Source organism: Cryptomeria japonica, chromosome 1, assembly GCF_030272615.1.
Source record: "Cryptomeria japonica chromosome 1, Sugi_1.0, whole genome shotgun sequence".
Lineage (NCBI taxonomy): Eukaryota > Viridiplantae > Streptophyta > Pinopsida > Cupressales > Cupressaceae > Cryptomeria > Cryptomeria japonica.
The window spans coordinates 208,205,624-208,228,158 of record NC_081405.1 but is presented as its reverse complement, the minus strand read 5'-3'; the positions used below and the strand labels follow the sequence as shown (position 1 = coordinate 208,228,158).

General features: G+C 37.0%; 1 protein-coding gene across 1 annotated transcript in view; it reads left to right on the top strand.

Annotated features, from left to right (window-relative positions):
- The window catches only part of LOC131044440 (uncharacterized), a 71,802-nt gene extending 50,147 nt beyond the window's left edge, over positions 1–21,655 (top strand). Inside the window, exon 3 of the mRNA XM_057977763.2 lies at positions 20,422–21,655. Coding sequence (XP_057833746.2) covers positions 20,422–21,473 — 1,052 coding nt within the window. The 3' untranslated portion in view covers positions 21,474–21,655. The remainder of the gene's footprint in view (positions 1–20,421) is intronic.
- Positions 21,656–22,535: the final 880 nt, after the last annotated feature.

Sequence of the window (22,535 nt, the reverse complement as noted above, 5' to 3'; positions counted from 1 at the left end):
TGCCTACCAATCGAATTTGCTTGAAAGTTTCTCTAGTCTTTTCAACATATCCATTTTGTACACGTTTTGCAATCATGGCAAGCATGAGATGACATATCTCAAGGCATTCCATCAAACAATTCAGCTGCTTTCTTTATGTTTCCACAATGTGCATGCATGCACAAGGTAGGTGCAACTACAAGATTTGACTACATTTCCTACTAGTGTAAAAGTGTTAAATAGGATTCACTAGTTTCTGCATGCAAACTAGACTACATTTCCTACTAGTGTAAAAGTGTAAAATAGGATTCACTAGTTTCTGCATGCAAACTAGGAATTAAACCTATTTCACAACACCACATTTGGAAGGAGAATAAACTCAATAGGCTTAACCTCAAACTTATTAGGAAAGGGAGCACAAGGTGAATTAAGTACTCCTTGGTTGAGTTGAGGGTGATTATTGAAATGATATGAATTGAATGTAAGAACTAGGGTTATTGGTGTAAAATTTGTAAATGATATTCAATTCTCAATTCAAGATGCAAGTTATATTCAAGGTTATCTTTTCTTTTAACTTTGTATTATATATTAAATATGATAAATCTGATTATCTTCTTTTATATTGCAGGTGAGAGGAGCATTTATTGATTTCAATGTCCTTCTCACAAATGCTGATTGATATTTATATGTAAGCAAGGAGGATCAAGCAATGCCTTGACCGGTCATGTCTTTTAGACATGATCGATCAAGACATTACTTGATCACACCCTTTGGCTTATTGTAGCATTTACCAATCGGTGTATACTTAACTAACCACCCGATACTTAATTGGCGTGTCTATTATATGCAAGACAACCAATATTAATCAGTATGTATTAGTTAATCTCGATAACCATCAATGTTCACGGTTTAATATATCAACCGATATTAATCGGAGTACATTGGTTAGCCCGATAATAATCGGTGATCACAGTTAATATGATAACCGATATTAATCGGAGTCAATACGTTATAATGTAAACCGATATCAGTCGGTATTCTGTGCTATGAGATTTGCAATCGATGATTATCAATAGTTAAGCATTGATCGAACTTTACAAGTAGATTGAACATATACAAATGAAGAATGATCTATCAAATGAAGGAACAATAGCTTGAAGTTTTTCATCATAGTTTATCGATAGGATAAATGATTGAATGAGAGACTTCATTTATCTCTCATTCAATCATTTATCTTACCGAAGCTATCATGCATTAACACTCCCTCTTAGCTAGGTAAGATAAATGAAAAACAATATATCAAGCATCACAATTCAAATGATGGTTAGTATTCTTTACACAATCTGACTCTTTAGAAAATCATATCACCTAATCACATGACATGAAATATCACCTAAACACGTGATACAAATGTTCATCACATCAATTTTGTGATGATAGGATATCACCTAAGCATGTGATATCAGTATTGCCTAAACATGCAATACTTAAGGATAAACATATGAGGATGATTAAATTCTCATCTTATCCAAGTTGTGGTATGTGCACTAACATCTTATACAAATGTTTTACCACAACACAATCATAGCACATCCATGACATACCAAAGATCCAACAGGATAACTGGTTTGGACATCATAAGATCGTCACCTTATAATGTCTACATACAAGTGTTCATTATCTTGAGAGATCGTCACCTCTTAGATATGAACCCAAGGGATAAAATCCAAAATGTCCTATCATGACAAAGAAGTTTACAAATTAAACATCTTATTGATATGTAAATACAGATTACAAAGCAAATTACCTTTCTATCATACCTAAACCTTTTCTGAAGTGATCAACCTTCACTCTGGAAAGAGGTTTGGTCAGAATATCTGCAGTCTGATCTCTTGTACAAACATATTCTAATTGGATCACATTCCTGTCTACCATATCTCGCACATAGTGGTATGGAATCTCAATATGCTTGGATCTGTCATGGAACACTGGATTTACTGAAAGCTTTATGCAGCTTTGATTGTCACAATGTATGATAGTAGGTTTCATAGGCTCTCCAAACAATCCCACAAGCAACTTCCTAAGCCATACTGCCTCTCAGGCAGCCATGGAAGCTGCAATGTATTCGGCTTCGGTGGAACTCTGAGCCACAAAAGACTGCTTTCTGTTGATCCAGGATATCATGGCTGAGCCTAAACTGAAGCAACACCCTGAAGTGCTTTTCCTTTCAGTCACACTTCCAGCCCAATCTGAGTCTATAAATCCGTGTAGGTCTAGATCAACTTTCTCATATTTGAGACCAAGGTTTAGAGTACCTTGTAAGTATCTCATAATGTGTTTTACTGCAATCAGGTGGATCTCCTTAGGCTCACACATAAATTGACTCAAGGCATTAACTGCATAACATATATCTGGTCTTGTATTTACAAGATACATCAGAGACCCAATCATTTGCCTATATAGAGTAGGATCTGATGGTTGTGATTCTGTTGCTGCTTCCTTAAGTTTATGAAGGTTTGTTTCCATTGGTGAGGTCATGGGTTTGCAGTTTAGCATTCCAAATCTCTTCAAAATGTCCAAGGTATATTTACCCTGGTTTAGTATAATGCCATCAGTATTCTGCCATACTTCCAACCCTAGGAAGTAATGAAGGAGTCCCAAGTCCTTCATATCAAATTCTTGAGCAAGGTCTTTCTTACATTGATCTATAAGGTGATCTTTTCCTGTGATTAACAAATCATCAACATATAAAATTAATATTAGCATATCACCTTTGTTTTGCTTATAGTAGAGATTAGGATCTGCATCATTCTTGGAGAAGCCTAATTTTGAGAGATAGGTATCAATTCTTTCATACCAGGCCCTGGGAGCCTGTTTAAGCCCATAGAAAGCTTTATTGAGTCTACACACATGTGACTCTGCATCATGAATCTCAAACCCTTCAGGTTGCTCTAGGTATACCTCTTCTGAGGTCTCACCATTAAGGAATGTTGTCTTAACATCCATCTAATGAACTTTCCATCCCTTTGATGCTGCAATGGCTAAGACTGCTCTTACTGAAGTGTATCTGGCTACAGGTGCAAATATTTCCTCATAATCAATTCCTTCCTTTTGAGAAAACCCTCTAGCTACAAATATAGCCTAATTTTTCTCAATGCTGCCATCTGCAGCGTGCTTGATTTTAAAGAGCCATTTGGAGGTGACAACAGATTTCCCAAACATCATTTTTCATAATGGATTGGTATTCTTCAGACATGGCATCGGATACATTAGTAGGTTCTGCTCTTGAGAGATTATTCAGGAGAATGACATAGTTGGTCAGTTTGTTAGGCCTTTTGCTTTCTCTGAAAGTCCCTGAAGGGGCAGCATACTTCTGAGCTTCTTCTACAGTTTTGGTGGCCCATAGTGGTCTTTTCTTGAAATTTTCTCTAGGTGGGTTTTGAGTTTCATTTTCATTTTCCTCAAGACTCTCCCTCTGAAGCTCAGGAGCAGGGTCTTCATCTATGCTAGGGGTAGGGATATAGACTTTAGGTTCTGGTGAGTTTTGGGCTCTTTTGAAGGCTAAGTCTTCTTCAAAGATTACATCTCTACTTAGTTCAATATTCTTTTGACCAGGTATATAGATCCTATAGGCCTTGGAGGTTTCACTATATCCTACAAGTATTCCCCTTTTTCCAGAAGGCTCTAATTTTAATTTTTTCTCCTTAGGTACATGAATATAGACAGGGCACCCAAATATCCTAAGGTGGCTGATATCTGGTTTTGTTTTAGTAAAGACTTCCTCAGGGGTTTTATCTTCAAGATGGGGGTGAGGGCATCTATTTTGAATATATACAGCAGTGCTAGTTGCTTCTGCCCAAATATTTACATTTAAATTTTGATCAAGAATCATAGCTTTGGCAGCTTCTATGATTGTCCTATTTTTCCTCTTAGCTACCCCATTTTGTTGAGGATTATAAGGTATTGTTAACTCCCTCTTAATCCCTGAATTTTTACAAAAATCTTTAAATAATTCTGATGTGTATTCCCCCCCATTATCAGTTCTTAGGGTTTTAATTTTATTTCCTGAGTAGTTCTCTATTAGTGATTTGAATTCTTTAAACCTATTGAGGATCTCTTCTGATTCTTTACATTTCAGAAAGTAGATCCAAGTTTTCCTAGAGTAGTTATCAACAAATATTGCATAATACAAAAATCCCCCTAAGGAAGGTACGGACATAGGTCCACATACATCAGAATGAACTAACTCTAAAATTTTACTTGTTTTCCTAGTACTATTTTGAAAAGCACCCTTAGTGTTTTTACCTAGGGCACATCCTTTGCATGCCCCTGAATGATATTGCTTTAACTTAGGTAGGCCTGTGACAAGGTTTCCCATTGATGATAAAGCTCTAAAATTCAGGTGACCTAGTCTTTTATGCCAGACTTCATTTGCATCTGTAGTTTCATGGATTAGGGCTAAGTTGGGCTCTGTGCACAGCTCATACAAGTAGCCTTGTCTTTGACCAATGGTTTTAGCTTTCTTGATGGATGAATTCTTTGGCCAAGCCAACACTCCGTTGTCCATGAAGGTCACTCTGTATCCATTATCCTCTAGTGCTGATATGGAGACTAGGTTTCTCTTGATGCCTGGAACATATAGTACTCCTTTAAGTTGTAATGATACACCTGATTTTAGTTTGATGTTGCAGGTTCCAACTCCTTTGACTGGATGTGTGGAGTCATCTCCGATAGTCACTTCCTCATCATTCTCCTCTATCATGAAGTCTAGCACTTCTCTCAATCCTGTAATGTGTCTAGATGAGCCACTATGAAAGATCCCTAAATGGGTTCTTTGCTTCCCTGGATAAGTTTTAATTAATAAACTATCTTTCAGAGCCTTTTGGTGTTCTTAGAGACTAGACAGAAGATGTAGAAAGTGTTGTTTATTTTTTGGTGGTGGGGATTGCAACCATTAACCAATAATAACATAGAATTCAACTCAAAATAAGATATCAGCTTCTAATTTTATTTATGACAACAGATTACATTCAACTAGGAGTGAAGATACATTCACCAAAACAATTAGAAACATACCACGGATCCAGTGCTGGGGTTTGTTGCTGATTTGCTATCCAGAAATGGATGCAGGCATGAGTTGAAGGTACAAGGGCAGTCCAGATGTACCAATACACTTATACTACCTCCAAATGAATTACCAATAACAAATTGGGCCAAAAACCCAATTACCAGTTGGAAATCCAAATTCTGCCAGGCAAAATTATACAATTTTAGCCTTAAATCCTCATTGTTTTGCTCACCCTGATCTCAATTCAAGCCTGATGACTGTGATTTCTTCTACACAGTCCTTGCTGATCCTAACAATGAAGTTAAGAACAATAAATGGAGTTAAAACCCTCCATTTTATTTATTATCACTCCACAGCCATCTGTAATGGTATGACCCCCTTGGGAAACAGTACAGCTGCCAAAAGAAATAAGTAATGCATTGAAATTGAATGTATTCTTGCTCAGATCTGATGTAATGACCTTGCTGCTAATGATTACTGAGTTTTCTTGTTGAAATGACCCTCAATATGCTTGAAACAAGCTTCTGATGTGTTCCACGTGCCTCCTGTAGAAGGGATTTCGTCCTCTTGAAGACCAAATCTGAGGTTTTCGTCTCAAACCTGCTTGCTGTTGTAAATTGCAGACCTGCAACTTCCAAGTTCTTCACAAAATAATAAATCATGAATCAAGAATACCTCTAAGGCTGAATACATGCATTCCTTACATTCCACGTGGGATGTACCTGCTACAAATGGTGGCCCTAAGGCTGCAAGGATCACGCCCAAGCTGAAGAATCAATTTGCCATGCTGAAACCCTTACTCTGTAGCCTGAATCCACAATGAAGAATGGCGTACTCAATCTCTATCAACTATGCACTCTGCCTAAAGAATCCAATGCCAATAACTGCTGAGGGCTACGTCTCAGCCAGTCCAGATCTTGGGGTTTGCGTCCCAGATGAAGAATCACTCACTCAGAGCAAATTCACAAAATAAGTTTGATTGTGTAAAAAGATAATGAACAATTAGGTCTTCATCTCCTTATATCTCCTTTCCTTTCCAAGCCAAACCCTAAAAGGGAGTAAAGTTGGCGCATTATGAAAAGAGTGTTATTTTCTAATTATGGCATCAACTATAGGAAAATAACACTAAATTGCAAATAAATAGGGTCAGGCATCCAAAAAAACTCCAGAAGGTGAGAATCATGTAGCAAAGTTCAAGACCTTTCCAACGAGCTATAACACAGGCATATCAACCCAGATGAAGCCAGAAACCCCTTATTCCTCCGAAATGACTAAATACATAGCCTTATTCTAATTTATTTAATCGCTAACTTAGGAAATATTTAAATATATTAAAATATCTCTAGATATCCAATAACAGGCCAAAATAACCAAACAATCATGAATATAACTTTGTCACCTATCTGTGACCGATGCCGGAAAAGCTAAGCTAACTGGCAGTCCCATCCCTAAAATCTAGGGATGCTCCTAGAAACTAGGAAACACACCCAATCTTCCTGAAACTGAAACCATAGTATGGTCCCGTGGAACCTCAAATATGGAAACTGCCACAACCTCCTAAAAGCTAGGGAATCTCCCTAAAAAGTAGGAACCTCTCTTCAAACACCTGTAACTACTCAAAAGGATCTTGCTCTGCTCCTTGGTCCCCCAGGTGGTCATTCAGTCAACTGCCAGTTCTCCCTAAAAAATAGGAGACCTCGTCCAAAGGTCTGAAACGGCTCACAGAGCCCCTGCAAAGCTCCATGACCCTCAGAATGAGTCCCCTAACCATGTCGTTGACCTACGGGAACTCGAATGGTAGGTCAACCCCTGCTCATCTCATGTCACCTAGAAAAGGGGACATTACACACTGTTGATCACTCGGGAGTTAACTTTGTTTGATGCTTGGTTTGTAAGTGTTGAATAGAGTACATACTTCTCAGAGTCTTCTTCCCTTTCTTATTTAACCTTAATTCTTCTTGGAGACAGTTTGCCTTTAGCCTATCGAATTTTGGAAATTCATCCCTTGCACTGATGCCTTGGACGAATGTTTCCCATATACTAGGCAACCCATCTAGAGCAATGAGTGTTAGTTCTTTGCTTTGGATCTCATATCCAAGAGTTGCTAGTTCATCCCTTAGGGCTGATATTCGCATGAAGTAGGCATTGACTGATTCTCCTTTGATCATGGCTATGTGATTTATTTCTCTTTTTAAAGCCAAGGTTCTACTAGCATTGGATATCTCAAATGCATCTTCAAGTGCTTTGAACATGTTGTAGGTCATTTCATGTTTCCTTATGATGGGCATAATATTATTTCTCATCCCATCAACTATGATTTTGATGGCCTTTTCATTTCCCTCTCTCCAGGTTGTCTTAGGTTTTGCAATTTCAGTTTTTACAAATGATTCGACTTTATTTTCTTTTAGAATCATCTGAATTCTGAACTTCCATGCTGAGAAGTCATCACCTCCTCCGAGTCTATCTTCAAATCTGATAGCGCTAGCCATTAGAAGAATTGTGATGTTGAATATATGCTTGTTTTGAATTTTTCACAAAATTGAACAACCTCAGGTTCGATTTAACTATAGCTTTGATACCATGTAAATGATATTCAATTCTCAATTCAAGATGCAAGTTATATTCAAGGTTATCTTTTCTTTTAACTATGCATTATATATTTAATATCATAAATCTGATTATCTTCTTTTATATTGCAGGTGAGAGGAGCATTTATTGATTTCGATGTCCTTCTCACAAATGTCGATTGATATTTATATGTAAGCAGGGAGGATCAAGCAATGCCTTGACCGGTCATGTCTTTTAGACATGATTGATCAAGACATTACTTGATCGCACCCTTTGGCTTATCGTAGCATTTACCAATCGGTGTAAACTAACCACCCGATACCAATTGGTGTATACTTAACTAACCACCCGATACTTAATCGGTGTGTCTATTATATGCAAGACAATCGATATTAATCGGTATGTATTAGTTAATCTCGATAACCATCAATGTTCACGGTTTAATATATCAACCGATATTAATCGGAGTACATTGGTTAGCTCGATAATAATCGATGATCACAGTTATATGATAACCGATATTAATCGGAGTGCATACGTTATAATGTAAACCGATATCAATCGGTATTCTGTGCTATGAGATTTGCAATCAATGATTATCGATAGTTAAGCATTGATCGAACTTTACAAGTAGATTGAACATATACAAATGAAGAATGATCTATCAAATGAAGGAACAATGCTTGAAGTTTTTCATCATAGTTTATCGATAGGATAAATGATTGAATGAGAGACTTCATTTATCTCTCATTCAATCATTTATCTTATCGAAGCTATCATGCATTAACAAAATTGACAATGATTAGCATGCATAGATAGTTTCAGAACAGATATGCAAACATTGAGCACTGATCTGGAAATGGGATGTAAAGAGGAACTTGTGGTTGAAATCTGGGCTCGGAAATCTAGGACAAAGATGCTAGGCGACCTTGTCCCAAAATCATCGGATGTAGACAATGGAAATAGTTTCGGAATCAAGATGTCACTCTGAGTATCCCCTTGGAATTTTGTCGGAAAAGCGTTGGATAAATATGCTAGGCAACCTTATCCCAGTGTTTTTGTCTCTTCGAAATCTGGTCCTATGCATCTTAGTCTACTCTTCTCAGATCTACATTTGTTATCTTTAGATCCTATCACTTGAAAACATAAGAGGGAAAAATATTGTTGGGTTGATAGGGATTTGCCTAAGTCAAACCCCGGGTTTGTAATTAACCTTGAGATGAATTGAAATGAAAATGAAAGCGTGCCTTGAAAGGGTAGAGGCTAGATCTGAATTTGAAATGCTTAATTGAAATGTTATACCTTTATGAATCTTCTTTGACTTGAAGTTTTCATGAAAATGTTGATGTTGTCATGTAAGAATTCATGGATGTCTTCATAAGAACTTGATCATGGATGCCATCTTGAATGCTTGAAATCTAAATACTTGACCTCTCCTTCACTGCTCTAATGATGCTAGATTACTTGCTCACTAGTGTAATTGGAAACTTGTGGAGAGATGTTTCAAATGAGGGGGAAGATTTTCTATTATACCTACCATCATGAAACGTATTGAAAATTATGAAGAAGGTGGACACAAGAAATAGGTTCCCGTTCAAAATTTCCCGACCTTTAGGGGGTTTGAAATTGTGCCCTTTGGTCTGGACAAGGGCACTTGGCATCGCCGTTGAGGGGGTCCATTCCATTTGGGTTCTACAAAGGTCCAAAGATCAAAGTAGGAGATGAAGATTGTAAATTTGAAACCAGTGTGAGCAAAATCAAGCATATTCAAAGCATAGAAGGCAAAAATGCCGAAGTGAGGCCCAAGTGAGTTGTAAATTGTATAAGGATACAATTTACAACACTACAGCTAACAATTGCATTTGCTAGAAAGTTTTTAAAATCTTCTTAACACAGCCATTTTTTACGAATCTTGCAATTATTATATGCCCTACATTGAATTTTTTTTTGAAATATTTGTCAAACTGTAACAACCAACCAATCTGAAAAAGAAAAATTAAATAGACTTTGCTAAACTTAGAAATTAAATACTTATTTTAATCTATGTTCAGCTGAAATTGAAGTGTAGTAACTAACATAATTGAAAATAACTAACCATTATATTAAACGGAAAACATTATTTGACTTTTCATTTAATCATCATAAAGTAGATAGAGAGATACTACGGAGTTTTCTCTTTCTGATGCCCAACAAAAGCAACAACATAAAGGGGAGGGAGAGCATCATCAAGGGCTTTTCTGCCCAACCATAGACCGAAGTCTCCCACGCTGCTTCCTACTGGAAGGGCTTAACCCATCATGAGGAAAGCAGATACAAGATGGAACAATGCCAATGAGCCTTTGAGCCTAGTGTTTAGAATCTACACATACTAATCGGTAATACACTAAGGTACCTCCTAACTTGTATGACTCCCTGGTGTAGTAGTGCATCTGACTCTTATGAATTGACAGACGCATGCAATCTGCTGCGCTACCTTGGCCAAGGTTTTCATACAGAGCACGTTGAGTGCCATCCTTGTTCACCACCCTTACGCGGCTTTCTACGAAAGGAATACATCTGACCAACAAGGTTCATTCCAAAAAGGGTAATGGATACACTAGATCAAGAGACATTCCTACATACTTCTAAGAAGGTAGACTGACAACCATCCTTCCAAGTTACGGAACAGTTAAAGACATATTTCCAGGTTTGGTCTTAGCAAAATACATTGAAGCAATCTAATACAAGAAATGGACTGCTCTGATCTATAATATTTCAAGTAAAGCATGCAACACCACAAGACTACGAAATTTGATCCAGAAACAAAGGTTTCGGTCTCCACATAAATAGTCAATTAACCACAAAGAAATACATACATTTGTCCAAGTCTGGGACATGATGCAGAGTTTTCCCAATCATACTAGGGCTTAAAATGTTGAGATAATTTGCACCTATTCCTTCTATTCTGAACTAAACAATTCATCAACATTTCATGGCTAATAGCCAAATAACAATTTCAATGCAATCTAGCAGGATATCTTTCAGATTCATAAACATTAATGAAAGAGAAAATAACAGATCTATGAATAACAGAGCAAGGCATTTTTTCTTGCCCAAACAAAAGACAGTTTTTGAATCTGCCACAAAGCTTCCACGACAAGATCACCCTCTCGGCTTCTTCCAAACACGATGTCCTCGCAGAACTCTCCACTGCTTCCTCAATCGAAACAACTTAAAGATGGTATGATAGCCACAGTGTAAGAGTTCCGCAGTATCGCCAAACAAAACAACTACAACATTAACTTCTACTCCCCATATTACCACCGAAAGCAATCCCCACGCTCAAACAGAGTACATTACTATGTTCTTTCCCTAAACATAAAAACAACCACCCGCTCGGCATCCATCGATGCCAAATTAATAACAACGTAGTGCGTAAAAGCACGTAATGGCACGGTAATCTATACACATGCGAAGAGTTCCATCCTTCTTTTTGACCAGTACTACTGATGATGCAAAAGGACTCGAACTAGGCCTGATATGCCCCATATCTAACAATTCCTTAATTGCCTTTTCTATTTCATATTTGAATGTTTTAGGATGTCTGTAAGGAGTTGTGATAACGGGTTTGGCACCTTCTTCTAATTCTATGGTATGTTCAAATCCTCTGTCAGGTGGAACTCCTGGAGGTATATCACTGAAAACCAGATTGTGTGAATCTAATACTTTTAACAAATCATCTTGATAATGTTTAGATTCAAAGCCTGATACCTTGTTGGAAATTAAACATTGTGACGACCATGCCACATCTCCATGTCTAAAAATGGCCTCCATTCTTTTAGCACTAACGATCCTGGGGCCACCGTTAGGCATACCCCAAAGCACTACTTTCTTATCATCAATCTTAAAAGAAAATTCCAATCTCTTAAAACTTTGAGTGTACTCATCTAATGTTTCCATCCATTGAATGCCCAAAACAACATTTGTATCATCCAAATCAATCACATAAAAATCATCAATAACAGTATAATTGCCAAGAGTAATACTCAATTTAGGAACTTTATGAGTACTTGACAAATTAGTTCCACCTGCTACTCTAACATCAAAACCTTCATGTTTTTTAGTTTGCAATCCACGTTTTTCCACAAGAGCTGCATCTATAAATTTTTGAGTAGAACCACTATCAAGCATGACAACCACACGCTGCCCATTCAAAACTCCTCTAACTCTGAAAATATTATAATGAGGTGTTCCTGTCATAGATGCTATTACCCCTTCTCCATGTTTAGTACCTGTCCCTGATTCTGTGTTCTGTGCTACAGGTTCTATATTAGGTTCAACATTCTCTTCATCATCACTATCTAACATAACTTCAATGTAATGAATTTTTCCCTTTCCCAAACATCTATATCCCGGCTGCCATGATTCTCTACAGCTGAAACATAGTTTTTTCCTTCTGAGTTCTTCCCTCTCTTCTTTATCTAACTTGTTTTTAGGGAAATTATCTTTATTGAGAGGTTGTTTGTCATTTTCAGGTTTAGGTGGTGGTGGTTTATTAAAAACTTTCCCTTTTGAAGATGGTTCCAATTCTCTTGCTCTTTTAATAGCTGTTTGTAAAGTAGGAGGGTTCAAGGACTTAACCCAACCTTTGAGTGAATCAGACAATCCATCTATGAATATCACAATTTTGTGTCTCTCTGAAATTTCAGTTACTAAAACTACCAATTTTTCAAATTCAGAAATGTATTGTTCAACAGTTCCAGATTGCTTAAGCTGAGTTAAATCTTTAAGATGAAGTTCAGGATCTTTAGAGTCAAATCTGTCAATAAGTTTCTCAGTGAATTCAACATATGTAATAATCTGATTATGACCCAAAGTTACTTGCCCATGGTGCCACCATTTGTGTGCTACACCATCAAGATGTAATGCTGCATATTTGATTGCTTCATCTTCCAACATAGGATTTAATTGAAAGTAGGTGTCTAGTTTCTGCACCCAAGCTCTAGCTGTTGTTTTCCTTGACCCATCAAAGTAAGGGATAGACATCTTACCTATTTTCCTCTGTAATTCACTGTTATTCCCTCGCTGTCCCCTTGGCCTATGTTTCATTCTGACATCCAAGTACTCTCTAAATGTCATGGTTGACCTAAAATCATCCCCTGATAATAACCAATCTTGGTGTATCTCATCTTGTAATTCTCTAATTGTCGGTTCGTTTTCTGGTTGCACATTTCTCACAATGAAAGTTGGCATAAAAGGTCTGGTTGTTCCTATTTTTTCCGGCTGATTATTATTGACAGAATGCTCATCTCTAACCCCATTGTCTGCTCCAACATTATGGTGTTGATTATTTCCATTATTTTGATGCTGATTAATAAATTGGGTCATTAAATTAGTCATTCTGTTGACATTGTCCTCCATATCTTGTTGACTTCTAATTAAAGCTGTTATGAGATCCCTATCGTTTTCTGGTTCCCCCATACTGTTTGTTTCAAAAATAATCTCTTCGTCAGTTTCAGTATGGCTGTCCTCAATTTCAAACTGAATAGAATAACTACTTTGTGCTAAAGGAGAGTTTTGATATCTGTTTTGTCGGACCCTAGTATTCCAAAAATTATAATTTCCTTGGTGCATACTCAACTGTGCATAGATTTTACATGAATTTTCAACTCAAGAACACCCTACAAGCTGGCAAGAATTCTAAGCTCTGATACCACTGTAAAATTCCCTAGCTAGGTCTTGATTGCAGTTATTATATAACCAGTATAAAACAGACACTTGTTTACATAACACAACCAAGGATAATGAATGTCTTTATACAACTTAAATTTGGAAACTTCCTTGTTTGTTCAACGCATAGTATCTTAAATTCTATTTTTGTAAACACAGATAACATAGCAAACTTGGACAATCATTATTCACCGACATTGATATCAGTTTATTAAATATTCCTTCAAAAGAGCAGAAAAGAGAATAACTGTTATGTTGCACCTGATGGTTGAACTGTGTCTGCCGTTGAAAGGTTACACGTACCACCAACTTGTTGTAGATACCTCCCAAACTCATCAATGAATAAGCCATAATATGATAGTCCCGGATGCAGATAATTCACCGGAGTTTATAACCATCGGGACACCCATATACATCCAATCAAACACTCTGAGTTTCTACGGTGTGCAAAATACTATCAACAGCTTTTTCGACCCTTCACGCGATGCCGACAATCTCCATTCTGCATCAAGACCGAACCATTTCCTTCGTGGTACTGCTGGCTCGACACCACACTGCGGAAATAGTAGTTCTCACAGTACAACCCATTATCGGGTTACCGAGGCATGGAAGGTGGTATTCACGAGTTTCAGAAGCGCGGAGTGGTAATGTGCCCTGACACCATATCCAAACCTCCACTCCCTCATGAAAGCATTCACAGACTTGCATGTATGAACACGCATACCCGCATCACACACCAGGGACTCTCCCGTCGAACTACACTTTGTATCATTCAAAAACGATTCTTCTCCAAACCGTGAGACCAATAGGCCAGCCAATGATTGATGAAAGGTTAGTTGCTTCGAGATGTGTAATAACACACACATAGGTATCGAATCTTCTTCTCCAGGCATTATCATTCAATCTCACGCCATGCTTTTATTCACCAAAGAAGTTGGTTTTATTTCCCATACGAACTACCTTAATAGTTAAGAATAATTACGATGTTTAACTTTATTCACCAATGCGTTAAAAATATTAATTATTTATATTAATCTATGGCTAGAATATTAATATAAAATAATTAATATTGTTTCAAATTTACTTTCCGCAATTTAATTATTAGGGAACATTATACAGGATGGGGCGCCAAATCCATGAAGGCATGCTCAAACTCAGGAATTCCTCCTCCATGGAGAATTTGCGCCCAAGGGTTCATTAAGGCGCCAAAACACACAAGGCGTGGAAGATGGAAAAAATTCAAGATTCCAGGGAATGGAGGGATCAACGCCTTGGCCAAGGAAAGGATGTTGAAATGGCTAAGTCAAGGAAAAAAATCAAGGATGAAATGATAAATTCCACCATGAAGAGTGAATTCCACGCCTAAGTTGGAAAACTGAAAATTTGTTTGAGGCATGCGAAAATCCAGATATCAAGGAAGGACATGGGAAGGATGAATTTCCTCTATGAAAGTCAAAATTCCAGACCCAGTTAGGAAGTTGAAAATTTTCTAAGGCATGGAAATAATGAAATTCCTTCACCAAGCTGAATTCCATGTTCCACGCCTAAGTTTGAAAGTCCGGGATGGAAATTTCCAAGGCAAAAGAGAATTTTGAGGGTCAAGGAGGAATGGAAATGAAGGAAATCCCCTCAGGAATAATTTTGAAAAATCTTATTTTTTGACACCAAATCACATCCAAATTTCAAAAGTTTTACAGATTTGGATTCATAGGAGAATTCTCTCCCTCCTAGATGTGGAACCCTAATTTGGAAATTTTCCTAAAAAGTAGGAGATGGTGAAAATTGATGGAAAACCTTCTTCAAGCAAGGAAAGTTGAGGACACTTCAAGAAAATTCTTCCTAAATCGAATTTTCCCTCTCCAACAATTCCAGATATGCAAGAGCGAATATACGACGGTGGGGTCCACTTGCATGGCGAGGATCTATTGAACACATGGCAGTAGAGTGGCACATTCATTATTGGAATATTTGACCAAATGGTGACCCAGTCATTGCATGTTGAATTTATGGCAGATTCCTTTTGCATGCAGCCGCCGCATGTGGAAATGATGGAGCCTTTATGAAATAATGGGGTGATTTTTGCATGGATGAATATTCAACGCATGTTGGGCGAATTTGAAGGAGGTGGTGCATTTAATGCACAATGGATGCTATTTTGGGTACTTTTGAATTAATTGTATATGGGCATGATAGGTAATTAATTGGAGATTCCCACCTTGTTGCATCTTGAGTGGAGAATCTTTTAGGGAAAACCCTAATTAGGGTTTGCATGTAATCATGGCCTGAGGCCTATATAAAGGGTGACCCCCCTCATTTGTAAGGAGGGAGATTTGTATGAAATTGTTGCGATAGCTTTTGAGATAATAACAGTGAAACATTGTTCTCTAATGGTGTCCACTTAAGTTATTTTTTTTCAGGACTTGCATGGTTTCACCTTCCTCACTTAGAGTAGAAGTAGTATAGTGCTTTGATTTCAATGGAGAATGTAATGGTGTTTGATGAATTTCCATGGTTCATACTTTTTGCATCTTGTTGATTGTAAGTTGCAATGTAAAGTTAGCCTGAACCCCTTAAATTTGCGCTAAGTTCGATTTTAGATAGTCGATTGGATTGCGCCATTTTTGGGTATTCAAATGTACTTTCTCGATTTGAAAATTCTCTAGCATCCCCAAAAGATTGCACCGGTTCTTGCGGAGTTGTAGTTGATCTTGGCGAAGCAGAGCTTGGTTTATTTGGAATTTATCTACCAGAGCACTAATCATTGTTATCACTGCCCTTAGGAGTAGATTTAGATCCTTCTAAACCCTTTCCCTTTTACTTTCAGTTCATTTTAGTCCATTTGAAGAAGAAGCATCGCAGAATTGCCATATCTGATGATGGAGTTCCAGCCACAACAAAGAAGTGAAAGAATGATGCAAACGTAAGGCCCCTTGGATTACCAGCAATCACATCAGCCAATTGAGTCACGTCTGTAGCATAAAGGAACCTTGGAGTCGACTGTTTGAACTTCTTGCAATCTTAGCATGCAATCGCACTTTGATCAAGAGAGATTGAAGTGACTGTTAGGCAACTTTATTCTGTGTTCGGCATAGTCATAAAAAACACATCAACATGTCCACCATGCCTACTCGCGGAGGGTGGAACGAGGGCTTTCACCTCAAACTTCTCCCAAAGAAGAATGCATCACCACCATGCCTACTCGCAGAGGGTGGATCCACCATACCTACTCACAGAGGGTAGAACGAAAACTATTACACAAAAGATGAGGCTTCCTTTGAAGCTGAAAGAAACTGGCTCCCTTTGAGCTTGACAAGCTCCCTCTGAAGCTAAAGATGTCAAGCTCCCTCTAACATTTCCTCCTTTTAGAAAAGGAAGTCTTCATTTGACCTTTGCTCCTCCTGAGCTATCCCTATGCCAACTTCTGTAGAGGAAGCAAGAGGAGTGGACCTGAATTTGCAATCCCGAGCAAAATGACCATACTAGTCACACTTAAAGCACTAGATGTGAGATAAGTCCTTCTTCCTTTTTGATTTAGGGGCAGGATCTGAATCTCTGTCTCTATCCCACTTCCTTCCTTTGCCTTTAACCATATGCGAAGCAAGGACTTGATTGTCTACATCATAATGATCACGCTCAATTCCTCTTGCTAGCAATCGTGACTCTTCTTGTATGCAATCTACTCTCAAACGATCGAACTTGGGAAGATCTGGTCTTGCACTAATTCCTTGAATGTAAGACTCCCAAGACGTTGGAAGGCCATTGAGAGAAAGTATGGTCAAGTCACTGTCATCAACAACCTTCCCAGTGGATGAGAGCTTCAAAGCAACTTGCAAGATGTAACACGTTTCCTTTTTGGGCCCAGCCCTATTAGACATGAATCGCTTAACCTTGTTACAATATGATAATATTTTAATTGCCACAAGGCAACATTAAAATATGATCCGAACTAGCTATCCATTTCAACATACTTATCTATTGAATCCTTTTCCATTCAACACTTTTTACATCCACATGAGAAAAACAGATATTTAACTTGTTTATCCAAACAAAAGACATAATATTATTCATAATTTCCAAAATTAGGAAGGTGGGATGTAACACAAACAGTTTATATGCCATATCTGTGCTCTCATATTTGGTGTATAATTTTGCAATGTTTCCATTCTTATGTGACTATGCTTCTTTTGAGGCACTTTGTCAAACAAACTAAGTGCTTTGTTTGTAATCCCACAACTCACCTATGCGTTTTGCTAATCATTGTAATCCATGCGATGACATTTCTTTGAGGCATTTTGTAAAACAGTTTACATGCTAGCTAATACTTCCATGCTTTAGTGTGCAGGTCTACCAAGGCGGTTGCAACTATACACTAACAATGAATGCCCAATGTTTTCCCAAAGCTTCTAATTGGCATGGTCGGAAAGAGCATTGGTGGAGATGGTGGAATTTGGCTTTATTCTTGCCAATTGCATTTGCTTGAAAGTTCATAAAGTCTTTTCAACAAATCCATTTGTGTACGAGCTGCAACTATGGCATCCATGAGACCACATTTCTTTGATGAGTTCTTGGTAACATAGTTCTCATGACTCGGCTGTGTTTCAACAATTTGCAAACCCGTCTACTGGAGTCTTTGCAACTACAATGTTTAATAGACCACCTCTTTTAAAAATGCTTTGATGCATGGTCATATGCTGCTCCAAAGCATGTAGTGTAAGCAAGAAGGTTATGGCAAGGATTATGAAGTTGGGTAGTATGCTACATTGATGTCTAGCAAGGCATTTGTAATACTGGTTTAGACTTCTCAGAAGTAGTTGTGAGAGCTAACTTCCTTTTTAAATACTCAAAAATCAAAAGATTAGAAAGTTGGGATTTGAGAGCCCTTGATCATTTGTGAGGTTAGGAAGTTAGGATTTGAGAGCACTTGAGCACTTGTGAGGTTAACAAAGTTGGGATTTGAGAGCACTTATCATGAAAGCAGAGTGTGCAGCTAAGGCCCAAATTCTAACCTAGTATGGCTGGAAAACCCATTAAATTGCTCAGAAAAAAACATTCATTTGACAAAAAAGCTATGCTTTTGAAAGAATTTCAATTATATTTGCATGCCCACTGACCAATGTTTTAATAAACCTTCGAAGCCGCAAAAGAGAAAATATCCATAATTTTTGACGGGGAAAACATTTCATCACAAAATTTTGCCAGGTTGACAAAGATACCATTATGACCAAAACCGAGAAATATTATTCCATTTCAAGTAATTAAAACCTTTGATTTAATAATTAATAATTTTTTGTGATTTGGCTGATAAAAATCAAAACTTTAATATCTCAGAATCCAAAAGGTGGGTCGATGTGAAAACTAGTTGCATTTGGAGAAATACCATCAAGAACATCCCCATAAAAGGATTCTTCACCATCCTTGGTAGATTTTCAAATTTACTTGTTTTTGTAATTTGCCACATCGTCGTGGCTGCTTCCAAGATGTCAACTTCTAATCGAGAAGTTGCAGCCTTGGTGGATGAAGTGGTTGAAGCAGAAGGCCTTAGTGATTCACCCCAATTCTACTACCAACTAAGAACTTGAGCTTGAGAGATGATTATTTGGAGCGTATCATAGCTGAGGACCTAGAAATGGATGATATAGAAGTGTATACAATAGATTTTTTATTTTTTATTTTTGTCTTTTTTATGCATATCAGCCTATTAGGCTATCAACATTACTAAATTTCAATATGCAATATCAAATATGTAGTATGAACACTTTGATTCTTTGACAATTGTGTGTTTAAAGTTAATGTTAAACTTTACCAGTACTCTTGTTTTGAAAGTTTAATGTCATGATATTTTCAGTTTTAGTGTTAATAAATAATTTTTTATTATATTACAAAAAAATTGGCATCTTGAAGTACCCAGGGGTCTCCTATTTTTCAAAATCAAACATACTGGTACCAATACCAGTCTCTTGGCAACCGTGTTGCTAATTCATTTTAGCTTGCTTGATTTCAAAATAATTCTATTTATGAATATGCCCATCTTGAAAGGAATTTTGATAAAGAATTTGTGTTAATAAATAATTTTTTATTATATTACAAAACAATTGGCATCTTGAAGTACCCAGGGGTATCCTATATTTCAAGATCAAACATGCTGGTACCAATACCAGTCTCTTGGCAACCGTGGTGCTAATTCATTTTAGCTTTGCTTGATTGCAAAATAATTCTATTTATGAATATGCCCATCTTGAAAGGAATTTTGAAGCATACCACTAAGTTGCTATACTTTTTAAGAATCTTTTGTTAACATTGAAGAAGCATTTTTCGCTGTAACAACGGCTTATTTGATTGCAGAGGTTGTCCTTGAATTACTTATTGGCTCAAATTCAGGGTTGTTATACAAGTTACTTGAATATGCTTATTATTTAAATTGAATTTGCCATTTACAACGGAACATGTTGATTGTCAGATGAACTAAGAAGCTTGTCATCTGATCAAGGAATGTTATTTTAAAAAGACTAGAAACTGATTTTGAGAAATATTCCATTCTTATGATTGATACTTGTAATTATGAAATTACTGTAGCAAGAAGAACTGTAGTTGTTGCAGTTATGATTTCTTATTTCATAGCAATGGTAGTAAAACTTAAATATAAAATTTAACAATCCCTGATCTATGATATGTGCCATAAGAATAGTTATTAATGTCAGCATATGTGTTATAGTCATGAATCATCACACAGCCTTCCCGCTGTATAGTTAATTGAAATTCTTTCTTGACTTCACAGATAAGAAATATGCTCATTTCTTTACTTGTAATGTAACCGTTTTTGATCGAGGCACTTTTTGTGTGTTGCTGATTTGTCTCTGGCGCTCCGGTTTGTGAAATAGATTTAAACTTTTGGATAGCGTTTTTGAAAGTGTAGATGCCTAACCTGAGTTCAAGATTCTCAAGAGTCAAGGCGACTTACCTTTTGTTCCAGAGATTAGAACTGTGGTTATTTCTTTAATCAAAGTGTAGCAGTATTTAGTCATAAGTTCATTTCTTTTTTGTCAAGTTTAGTATCAAGTTTGTATTTGGTTCTTACCCTATGCAATAATCATTTCCAGAGAAAGGTCTTTTCCAGCGGCTCTCATTCCTTGATCGCTTCCTTTATGTGTGGATACTGATAGACATGGTGCTGGCAGTAATTATTGGCTACTATGTTAAGGGAATAAAGAAATCTTTTCAAGTGGCAGAAATTACTTCAGTGTCTCTACCTATATGCATTGGTCTATGGGTAATGATGTACCCTGTTTTATGCAAGGTTCGGTACGAACTTATTGGGAACATGTTGAAAAGCAGGGAAATGGGCAGAAACTTATTGTTAAGTGTGGTCATGAATTGGTTTATTGGTCCAGCCCTCATGACTGGTTTAGCTTGGGCAACAATGCCTGACCTCCCAGGATATCGTGCTGGTGTCATTTTAGTAGGCATTGCAAGATGCATTGCAATGGTTCTCATCTGGAATGAACTAGCTCAAGGGGACAGTCAACTTTGTGCTGTTCTTGTGGCTGTGAATTCTGTTCTACAAATCATCTTTTTCACTCCTGTCACCCTTTTCTATCTGAAAGTAGTTTCCGAGGGGCATACGTTACATGTTAATTGGTGGGATGTTGCAAAAAGTGTACTTCTTTTCCTTGGAGTACCCCTTGTTGCAGGAGTTATTACTAGATTCTCTTTACGAAACATCTTTGGGAAGCAGTGGTACCAAGTCAAATTTATTCCTTTCATTGGACCATGGGCACTTATTGGGCTTCTATATACAATATTTGTGATGTTTTCAATTCAAGCACATCAAATAATCAGCAACATTGGTGAGGTTTTTCGTGTTGCAGTACCTCTTATACTGTACTTCGGAATAGTTTTCTTTTCCTCCTTTACTTTTTGCAGGTTTCTGAAAATCCCATATCCCCAGTCTGTCACACAATCTTTCACTGCATCAAGTAACAACTTTGAACTAGCAATAGCTGTTGCAGTTGGAAGCTTTGGTATAGATTCGGAGGAAGCCCTAGCTGCAACTATTGGACCTTTAATTGAGGTTCCAGTTTTACTTTTATTGGTACATGTCATACTCGCTTTAAGAAGACGCTGGTTTGGAGAAGCTGCTACTATGTCTTGAAGACATTTAAAATCAGGTTTTATTGCCAGAGATGCTTCTGGGACTTGTATATTTATAGCACTATAGGTCTTTTCTTTGTTAAACTTATTCTTATATCATATCTATTATCTGTACTGTGCATTTTGAGCCATCACTGTAAACGTGACTGTCTTTAATAATTTAAACTTGTAATATTTACAGCACTATTGGTCCTTATTTTGTTAGACTTATTATTCCATATGTATTACCTGTACCGTTCATTATGAGATATGAACATAAACATGAGCGTCTTAAAAAATTTAAATCTATGTAAATTTTTTGGAAATTCAATTACTTATGTGTTTCTGTTATTGGTTTTTCTTTATTTTACTTGACAATGAGAACTGGAGAGTTTCTTGTGAATTTGTGTTTGGATATGCATTTGTTAAAACTTAAAAGTAATCATAGCCACTGAGAGCTGCGGAAACACAAATCAGATTTCAGATGTTCATTTCTCATGTTACTTTTATTGTATCATTCAAAGTATGAGTTTAAACAAACAATAGCTCATTAATGTACGATTAATTGCTAATATGGTCAGTACTAGTAACTACGTAAAGGTGTCATATAGCAGAGATCAAATTCAGAGCTTGGTTTTTCCCCGTTGCAGAAGTTCCTTAAATTTTAAGCAACGACACTGCCAGTTCATGCTAGCACCTTTTTATTATTCTGGTTATGAATTACTTTCTTGTTTGTGGAATAGTCTACAGATATAGGATGGGTTTGTGTTGATTTGGTATAGTGATACACCTCCTTATACTTGTCTATTCTTATCTTTGTTTGGGCCCAAGTTGCTTTAACTTTCTGATGTTGATACTCTCTTTTATGTCTTCTCCTTCCATTCTCAGTATTCAGGTCTATTTTTCCTTTCTTTATGGTGCTACACCGTTTTTTGTCAACCTTAATGGTTGCAAGGAAACCATCCTCTTTTGTGTGCTTTTGTAGCCTATATTATTTGTATAATTCAACATTCTTCGAAGTAACACAGAACTTCGACCTATTTCCTGGTCTAAATAGTAGATGACAATCACGCAATTGGTCATG